Genomic DNA, 10484 nt, shown 5'->3' on the forward strand with positions numbered 1-10484 from the left:
TAATACTAAAAATGTGTTTTTCGAACTCAAGGAGATCTGTACTAGAGAGATGTGTCAAAATCCCGCTTTCGAAATTTCACTCTGCTTTTTTTATGCTTCGTATACGAGAAACGGAATCAGGTGAAGAAGATTTTGCGTTAAGTTTTATGATCAAAATGAAGGGTGCGTTGTAAATTTTAAGTTCTGATCACTATCTGTTTATCTCTTAATGCGAGTATATGCATAAGCCAAAATTCAAAAATGCAACGAACTAGATTCATGAAATTTGGTATGTGGTAATAATATTGCCCGAAGTGTAAATATGTGTTAAATCTGAACCTATCGGCCGAAAGGAAGGAGTCCAGGCTGTTTTCTTTATTTTGCTACGAATCGCAGCACGTACTCTGTTATGTCAGTGACGCCACGCATTTGTTACATCATAAGGCGCGTGACTCACTTGAGGCCGTTGGCACTTTATCTGTGTAATGCATCTCTGGAGCGTTTAAAACCGATGCAGTTGATCAGAATGCATACATGCTGAGTTAGAATGCGAAACAGTCGAGGGGGAAAGTAATGCCTCAAGACAGCCGACCGTCTTAAGAATCATAATTCTACTATTAACGATTAACATTTTTTAGTATCGTATGTTTTAACTACCGGTGATGCAACAATTTTGGATTTCTTTCAACACGCCTCTTGATCTGTTTGCCGACTTACAAAAAAAAACTTCCAGAAGGCAAAGTTATCTTTTTTATCTTGAGATTTACAGAAAATTACATTTCACCCCTTCCATCACGTTAATTTCATAAAGATGAGAGCCTTGAGGATGAAAGGGAATGTAGTTCATGAGAATTTGTCGACAAGGCATGATGTACAAAAGGTTAAAAGACATTGGAAGTTATTGTGTAAAAATCATTTTTGAATCTTTATTTCATTTAATCAATTACAGCTATTCAAAAATTCCAACATAAAAATTGTTCATAATACTGAGGACAACCATTTTCCTGATTTAAATTATGTTTCTATATTTATTCCCAAAAGGATGGAAAAGTGACCATTTCATCCCACTGATCTCACACCTTTTGAGCTGGTGGCCACCATAGCCTAGTGATAAGGTCTCGGCTTCGGTACCGGAGGGTTTCAGGTTTGAGACCCGATTTCATCGAAGAACCGCCACGTAAGTGGGTCTGGTGCGCGTTCAATTCGTCGGAGCCAAACATCCTCCCGCTGGTGTGGTGTGGAAGTTCGGAGAAGGGGGTGCCATCTCAGGTGTCACCCTCGTCATCTGACCGCGGCTCAACATGACGAGGTCCGTCCCAAAATAGCTCTAGTGTTGCTTTGAAGAGGGACGTTAATATAACTAAAACTTTAAAAAAAAATTGAACTGGATTGCCAGTTTAACTTGCGACGGATTTTCATCTTCTTAATAATATAGCTCCCGTCGATGGTCATCCAATCAAGCATTCTCTAATGATGGTGTTCGCAATGTAACATGAGCAAAGCGTTCATCACGTCTGTGTCTATATGATATAAACATTTTCACTTTCACATGTACAGAGTATTGTCAAAAAATTCGAACCTTTTAGATATCTCCGAGTCTAAAAAGCAAATTTTTTGCCATTATGATATAATCAAAATGCTGTGAGCTAGAGGCGGGAAAATTAGTATACGGTAAGGACACCAAATGTGTAGATTTCTATGAAATTTTGGGCAAATTAAATTCGAAGGAAGTCTGTCTATCCAGCTGTTCGAATATACATGATAACTATAAAATGTAAAGATCAAGATGGATAAAAATCGGTACGCAGATTTAACATCTACAATGTAGACGCCTATCGAGATACAAAAGTACTAGGTCGGTCTGTACTTCTAGAAACATGCAAATGCGATCATTTAAAAACGCAATGACTTAAATGAATCCAATCTGGTATATTATTTTGTGACTGCAATTGTAATTTTATGTCATATTTTGATTTCAATCGTTTGGAGGAAGAAAAAAAAAAAAAAGAAAGAAAAAAAAAAAAAAAACGTGTCTCAAACAAGAATTCGGATTTATAAGAAAGTATGCGTGAAAAGGTTGGAACTCCCGCTGGTTTAAACGGGAAGTTGCTTTAAGTTCTAAGAACCACGAACAATGAAGATCTGTAAAAAATGTATAAAGTCTTGTCATGTAAAGTAACAGGTGATATGGCTATAAACAATTTACTTTTAGGTGCTGTACAAACATAGAGTTCAAGAGAATCTCCTGAAAGAGGTTGTCTCAGATGAAGGCGAGATGTTCTTCGTTACCTAACTAGTTTCATTAAATGATCGTATTCACATACAGACGGACAAAACTGAATCCAAAAACATTTTGTCTTCTTGGGAAACCTGATATTTTACCCTCGGATGGTTGAAATGTTGGACAAATGCGATATTTTCCCATAAACTAGAAAGGTGTAGAAAGTCGGAGAAGGGGTGCCAGCTCAGGTGTCGTAGTCATCGTCATCTGACGGTGGTTCAAAATGACGTCCGTCCCAAAACAGCCCTAGCGTTGCTTTAAAACGGGACGTTAATGTAACTAAAACTAAGCAAAGACGCAACAACTGAATATTATTAAGATGCGGTACTCGAAAAATCGCAGATTTTTTTTTCCTGCTTTTCCTTATTGACGTACTTGCTGCTAGAAATAAGAATACAGCCATGTTCATGCTCACAATAAATGTTTCGTTCTATTCCATACACCGTAGAAACAATATAAAACCATTTTTTGCTTTGCCCATAGAGTTAATTATGGTTAACTGTATTGCTGTGGCTTTAGATAGCTTATTTTGAAAATGGTTTCCAAAATGGGATGGTCAAGAATTTCTGTAATAACGAAATTAACACCTTGAAATGAGTTTTTCCCTTTCATATTTAATGTCATTTTTTTGCTTCAAGAAATGAATAATATACTTTTGGTTCATAATGGGCTGACGTAAGTTTTATCAGGTCTCTTTTCCTTTGTAGAATAAATGAAAATAATACAAGCAACAGTCAATGAATAATGAGTCATTTTCTTCAAAAATCATATTTTATTGCTTATTTTCGATACAGTAGCGATGGTTTGTCAATGGAGAAATGAGCAATGTTGCAGAATATGTTTTAAAAATGGCTTTTTAGCATCTATTAAACCAAAATATTTACGCAAAACGTCCATTAAAATGTTCTACATTTAAACACAATTAAATTGGAACTACAGAATTTATATTTGCTGAATTTTTCCCAGAGAAAGCCGGAACTTCGTTGACATTTTTCCCTCGATAGAATAAATTCTTTATTTGAATTATGGATTCAGAATACGAGAAATGAAGGAAATAGGCAAACAATCAGTACTAAGCTCTGTCATAAAAGTGGTGATAGGAAAGCTGTCATGGAATGCAATAAATATTGTTTCATCGCCTTTTTTCTTGCCTATGCAATAATTTTGTTCTCCAGAGTAGTCAATGCTTCGGACGATGCTGAAATGCAGCGGAAAGGAGCACAATGCTCTTAAGAGTGGATTTGGAATTTCATGCAACGATGATGGGAATGCGATTCTGTCCAAGCCAAATGAATAATTTTTAATAAAACATTAAATAAAAAAAAATCAGTTTTAGAAAACTTCACTTTTTACGAATGATTCATTTCACGAATAATACTAACGAATTATTTACTTCATCTAAATGAATTCATAAAAATTTATTCACTTGCATTCATATCATGCTTCCATTTAAGAATTTGTTAGTGCATCATGTGCACAGGTAACGAAAAATGGCAGAAAGAATTAGAAAATAAATTTCATTTTACATTATGTAAAGTCATCGATATATAAAGGTCATAAATATTAATAAATAATGGTAAAGGGAAAAAAAAAATGTTTTTTTTAAAACTCTCACAGCAATATTAAAACCACAAAGGTCACTGCCAAAAAGTTCGATTTTGTCATGCTTTAGGAATGGGTTGTATGCAAGTTGTTGATATGATTTAGGAACAAATAAGACAGTGTTTTTTTTTTCATTCATTTCTTCTTGAAAGCAAAAACTTCCTCTTCCGGTTCAGCGCCGTCTAAGAAGAACGCAGCATCTCCGCCGTCGTACAGGAGAGACGCGGAAGGCCCATAAACGGACGAGTAATCGTATGCAGGACCCTCACCACCCTCGCTGAGGTAAAAGATTCGGTCCCTGAGGGTGGAATGGAAGGTGCGTTTGGGGTAACGGATGGCCAGACTGTCTGTAAGTCCACCGCTAGCTTGGCGTCCCATCACGAATTTGATCTTTGGAGTACCAGCTAAGAATTGTTTATCAGTGGAGGAAGGAGATCTGAAAGAAAAAAAGAATCAATATTTAATGATACCACTCGAAGCACACAACGGCATGCAAGTTTCAACGTGTCACTCTCATGCCCATTGAAATAAAAAATTCAAATTTATTAAAAATAAACACTTTTTTATTTAAATGTTTAAATAATTATTTTGTAAACAACTTTTAATGAATGAATAAAAAAGCAAAATGCTTTTTTAAAAGCAAGTCAATTTAAAGTACACCGTAAGAAATCGTTTTTTATGATAATAGTATCTAGTGCATATTTTAATACAATTATTAAAAACTCGTTTACAAGTTTCGTCCTCTAATCTCTAAACCAACAAACTCTACTTTAATATGACACTTTAAATCTCTTCTTTCTAACTTTATGTTCTGTAAGCTTTGAAATTAAGTCATCAAAATGAATACCTTTCAGTTTACAAAATAGCTATGTTAGAAAGTCTCACTTAGCTCATAATGGATCTGAGATCATTCTTAATTCATCTGAATTCTGAAATGCCCCCTTTATATCATGCAAAAGAAACGCGTAAAATTAAAAATTTACCATTAACTAAGATTGAGAACAGATCTTCCCTTCTCTTCCCCCATGCACCACACGATAGTAATAAATCAGATCGCACATTATCACATCGTTCACCCGCAGTTTTCTGCCATTGGGGATTGAAAAGGCCCTTGTAAATTATTTGACATGTTATTTTACACTGTGGAAAACTGCGCGTATATTCAAACAAAGAGCTACGCTACCAATCAGGGGAACGTTATGTTGTAGGCGGTGCCTGTAAATGATAACAGGTGTCTGGTAAAACGGGTGGACTTACAACTACTACAGTGGCCGTTTTCAAGATTTAAATAATTTTGAACGACACATAGAAATATGACAAAGCATTTTCGAGGTAGGAATGAAATGTGAATTTTCGTGCACTATAATTTTACGAATCCCCCGTAAATATCGAATATCCAGTAAAACATCAAATCTCCGACAAATCAAAGACCTTGAAAGCACAGGACTTTAGACGAATGACGCGAATGGAACGAAGAAAAAATATTAAAGTGAATCCACTCAATATCGCCAATCCACTGAGAATGCAATGTGACCTAAAGAATCGAATGAGGAATTTTTTCTCCCCAAATGCGGCAATGATGCGTTATTCGCTGGAATGTTCCGAGACTAATCCAAACCGACATCGACAATGAGCAAAGTATTCCATTGCGAATGTTAAACGCACAGAATAATCAAAGATAACAACTGTTGAATGTGCTTAAAGTTGCGTTTGAATCCATCCAGGGGTGCAGAATTTTTGAAGAAGGTTCAAATAAGTAATTGAAGGGTCATTCAATTTTATGAATAGATTACTATGGAAATGGCTATTACATGAATAAAGAAACAATGGCCTTTAAGTTTCTTCACAACCGAAAAGTCTTTCTTTTCCTCAGCTGTCATCAGTGATATATAGTATAGTGACACAATCTTTTACGCTTAAGTGCAACAGGTGTCGTCTGTGATGAATTATAAAACTTATTTGACCCATTTTAAGTCCATTGGAACTGTAAATGGCTCAAATATGGTGACGAACTTAAACGCCTTCAACTTTCCAAAAAATACATTCCGCAACCTGTTTTGTAATTTGAGGTGATTTTTTTTTTTAATTTTGCCCTCCGAATGTTCAAAACGCCTGAGATGTGATTCATTCTTACTGCAAAACGAGTGGCCGGTGAGTTGATGGATGATCGTAAGTTTGCTTTCAAAAGAAAACAAGGATTATTAAATGTCAAGTTATAAAGTTTCCTAAATATTAACTGCCTCTGACGACCGGTTGTTTCGTCGAGAATTTTGGATGAGCTTAATTTTGATTGAGAATAGATCTGTAACTTGATGCGCATATTCTTCTACAAAGTATTTTAAATATCAAATTTTAAAAGACTTGAAAGCCGTATCATTTTAATATACTTGCACATGTTTTATTTATTGTATTAATGAGCATTCCTAATAGGTTCAAGTCTCTGATATCATTGGAAAAACAACTGCTCAAGTCATCTTTTCTGTTTTGAGTGTTGTAACCACACTTTGCTTTTTCTCAATTAGAATTCCCTGATAGCAATAAAAAAACTTTCTTCATCAACTTTCGACAATGAAAGGAATTTCGCGAGTTTGAATATTTCGAGAAACAATGAAAACATTTTGTATTTCATTGCAACACTGAAAGGTGTTGCTGAAAACTATGCAAAAAATATTTATAAATTCAGAAAAAAAATGCGTGGCAATGAAATAAAGACAATTATAAAAAAAATTTGGATGTAAAAGAAAGAATACAAAAATTATTTTTGAGCAATAATATCTCAAACCGATTGCCTAGAGAAAAAGGAAATTTCAGCTACACATTCTTCCGCTATTTTTACCTCTCTTTTCATTCTGGCATGACGAATGTGTGAGATAATACAACTGATTAGAGCCCTCCAACAATATGTCACAAACTTAGGTTGAAAAGTAGTGCAAGTTAGGGCTAAAAAAAATCACTGATAAATCACCTGCAGTGAAAATTAGTATTCCGTTAAACCTGAGATGTAGTTTTATCGGAGTATAATTTTCTACTCTCTAATCCTTTATAATGGCCATTCTTTGCATTTGCGCACCTTCAGTATATCATAAAAATCATTTGTTTCTATATGGCACTCTTAAAACTCTAATGAGTTTTTTGGGGCATTCTCTATAACTAGGTATTATTTAAACTATCGTGCTTTTATCATTCATTTGGAATTTTGGTTCGAGATAAATTCATATATTTTACATTCGTTAGATAAGTAACCAGCGGGAGTGGTCTTTTCGCTTGCTTTCAAATAGAGATATCGTTTCTGGGAACACCTTGTATGGTAATATTAAGTTAATATGGTAATATTAAGTAATATGAATGTTTTGCGTGAATTTCGCATTTTTAATGAATCTATTGCGTGATTCTTGGCGAGGTTTTGGCGAGAAATCCCTGACATGCAGTTGAAAATATCCGAAAATCGAATTTATGCTTTAGACATTTTCCCCAACCAAATTAAAACCAAAATGGGACTCAAAACTACAATTGCAGTCACAAAATCCCATATCACGGTTGATATATTTAAGTCATTGTGATTATGAGTTAACACGTTTACACCTTTCTGAAAGTACAGACCGACAGACTGTTAACTTTTTGTCGGATTTGGTTCAACATTTCATTGGTGTCTACACTAAAATATTTAATAAGTTCAATTTAATTCATCCAACTCTTTTCGTTTTGTAGTTATCGTGAAAATGAAAAAAATAAAAATGTTTTTTTACTTGAGGAAGGTCTACAACGTAAAGATTCGTTGAAATCTCGTGTTCGAAATTTTTGACGATTTTAATACTTTTTCTATACTCCATGTATTAGAAAGTAAATAGATTTATTTCGCTAGTTTCGCTGAAAAGAATATCTCATTCGCAGGTTAATCCACTGGAAATCTATAAAGGTTTTAGCAAATTCACAGATGCTCTTTAAAATATACTCTTCAACCTTGGTCGAATGAAATCGATATAAAATTCCTGGTTGTCCAATAAATCAAACAATGCTACCGCTGTTGGAGAGAAAATGAAGAAAAGAGGTGCTAATCAAGTTTTGTCTTTTCACCTGACCACGGTTAAAAATTGGAAGGCCATTTCCAAAACATTCCTTGGGTAGCTCATTCATGCCCGTTTTGATGCAACGGAAAATCATTTTGGATTATGGGGAAAATATTTTGACATGATCATTTTAAAATAAAGACATGGGCCTGGTTTTCTTCTTCCGGAAAGACTACTCCACTGAAGCCATGTATGCAGTAGATCGTTTCTGCTGCTGATTCTCAAATCTGGAACCTTTCAATTCCAAAATTCTGTTGAAAAGTCCTTACAACCCCGGATGTCAGTTCAGATGCAAAGAATTCAGAAATCAATACTTACTTGTGAGCTCCAAGAAAGGGTTGCTTGATTCCGGGACGACTGGAAAATTCTCGCTTTTGATTAACCACATCCACTTTGCCAATCTCAAATCTCGAACTGCCAGGTTTGTCAATAGGTTTCACAGATTCGAATCCTGCACCGTTGAACTCAGTAGATTTTTCTGAATCAAAAGATTTCCTGTCTTTGGAATCTGGCTTCGTCATTTCAAAACTCGAGCGATCGGTATCTGAAGATTCGGTTTCGTCGAAAAATGAATCCGAATCAAACGATGATTTGTCCTGAGAATCCGGTTTGAGGGAGTCATAGTCCGAGTTTTCGTTTTCCGAAGATTTCGTTGCATCGAAGAAAGAAGAATCGGAAGGTTTTTCATTCGAAATAGTAGAATCTCCTGGTTTATCATCAGCGTATTCAACTCCTGGTTTTACATTAGAAGGACCTGCGTTGAAGCCGGAAGAACCCGTTTCTGCATCAGTTCCTGGCTTCGGGAAGTCTGGAAATCCTGCTGATTTGCCCTGATCGGATCCTGCAGAGGCATGAGCTTTGTTGCGGTTCAAATTGAAAGTACTTCCACGTTCACTGGATGTAATTCTGAAAAAAGAAATAATGTTATCGTAAGTAGTCCACTTGCATTCTAAATGCTTTTATTGTGTCTTATTAGAATCGTTGCTGCAGTAGTGACCTGTATGTTTTCCTATAATAGGGGTGGACTTTTAGTCGATCGCGAACGACTAGTGGCCAAGACATTTGGGGTGACTGCCTTTATTAAGACCTAAGACGCGCATACTAAACGAAACGTCAATTGTTACATTTATGTGTTACCCATTTGGCAATACTGATGTGGAAGAAATAACTGAAAATATAAATTATATATTCCATTTATCTCTTGAGGAAAACGAAGCTTTTCTCTTTCAAAATGACATGATTTTAAAAACACGTTGTTTAGAACCTATGAATAACTTTTGGAATCAAATGGATAAAATAAAGTATCTTGATTTTTTTAAAAAGTTGCACATCATATAGCATCTTTCTTTGTCTCTACCTACCTGTGTAGAATCTGCATTTTCAACTATGAATATAATTAAGACAACATATCGTTCCCGTCTCACAAACGACCCCTTAGAATCCAGTGCAAGATGAGTAGTTTGTATTTGCATATCGAGATATTCAAGATTGGGGGATACTATGCAGACTAAGTCTTCTATTAACTACAACTAAGAGAACTCACTTTAGATTAAAACGATTTTATTATCTAATGCATTTTGAATTGTTTGATATTAAATGCATCCTTTGATATTATTAGATTTGTGACTATTATTATTATGTTTGTAGTTATGTAGGTAAGGCCATGTTCCGTATTTATTATTAAGTTGTAATAAATATTATAGACCCTTTTTTTTTTAACTCACCACATCTACGCCATTGAGTGGACCGCAACACCTTAAAAAAATGTGAAGTAGCTCGTACCTTGGAAAATTCATTTGGAGCCCATTTTCAAATTCATTTGTAGTTATTATTTTCCAATTTTTTAAATGAATTTGAAGTATAAAAATTAATTTTAAAAAACTTGTTAATGTTACAAACATTACAGTCCTTTTTTAATATAAATAAGTTTACATAAATCTGATTTAAATATCCCACCCCCATATCATGGCTACTTTAAATTCTGCTTACTGAAGACTCAGTTTTCATTTTTATAAGGAACAAAAATTTAGGTTTCATTTTTATTTATATATATTTTTTTAAAACATTTGAATGAATCAGGGAAAAATGATTTTGATATGATCAATAAAATGGAATAATGCAGATCATGTTTAAAGTAGGTCAAGGTCATTCTAAAAACAGGTTACAGGGAGCACTCACCCACTCTGATCTTTCCTCGTCGATCCCATGGTGAAGCTGATGTAGGGACCTCCCTTGACGAGCGGGCTGCAAAGAAAAGAGAAGAAATGAGAACCGACAGTAATGATAAAAGAAACATATAAAATGATTTAAAATCACATGTTTATCGCACTCTTTAATGAATTCTTTCAAAAAAAGTTTATTTTAAAGAAATCTCTATTATTCATAAATAAAATATTCGCATTCAGTGTCATTCGTAAATATTCGTATATTATATTCGTAGAATATTTGTAGTTCGCATTCTTCATCTCTAATACTCATAAGAAAAATAATTTTCATTTAGAAAAACTTATTAAAAACGGATAAAAAAAATTGCTTTTTTATTGAAATTTTTATAA

The 10484-nt window shown here is 34.4% G+C and overlaps 1 protein-coding gene across 1 annotated transcript; it reads right to left on the bottom strand.

Moving 5' to 3' along the window:
• Nucleotides 1-3012: 3012 nt before the first annotated feature.
• On the bottom strand, nt 3013-10217 carry LOC129957029 (uncharacterized). Its single transcript, XM_056069141.1, has 3 exons — nt 10108-10217; nt 8248-8835; nt 3013-4298 (listed from the first exon to the last, which is right to left on the bottom strand). Exons 1-3 carry the CDS (start codon nt 10134-10136, stop codon nt 3998-4000), a joined length of 918 nt encoding a protein of 305 aa, XP_055925116.1. The 5' UTR covers nt 10137-10217; the 3' UTR covers nt 3013-3997.
• Between the last annotated feature and the right edge of the window lie 267 nt (nt 10218-10484).

The sequence above is a fragment of the Argiope bruennichi genome, chromosome 11, assembly GCF_947563725.1.
Source record: "Argiope bruennichi chromosome 11, qqArgBrue1.1, whole genome shotgun sequence".
Classification (NCBI taxonomy): domain Eukaryota; kingdom Metazoa; phylum Arthropoda; class Arachnida; order Araneae; family Araneidae; genus Argiope; species Argiope bruennichi.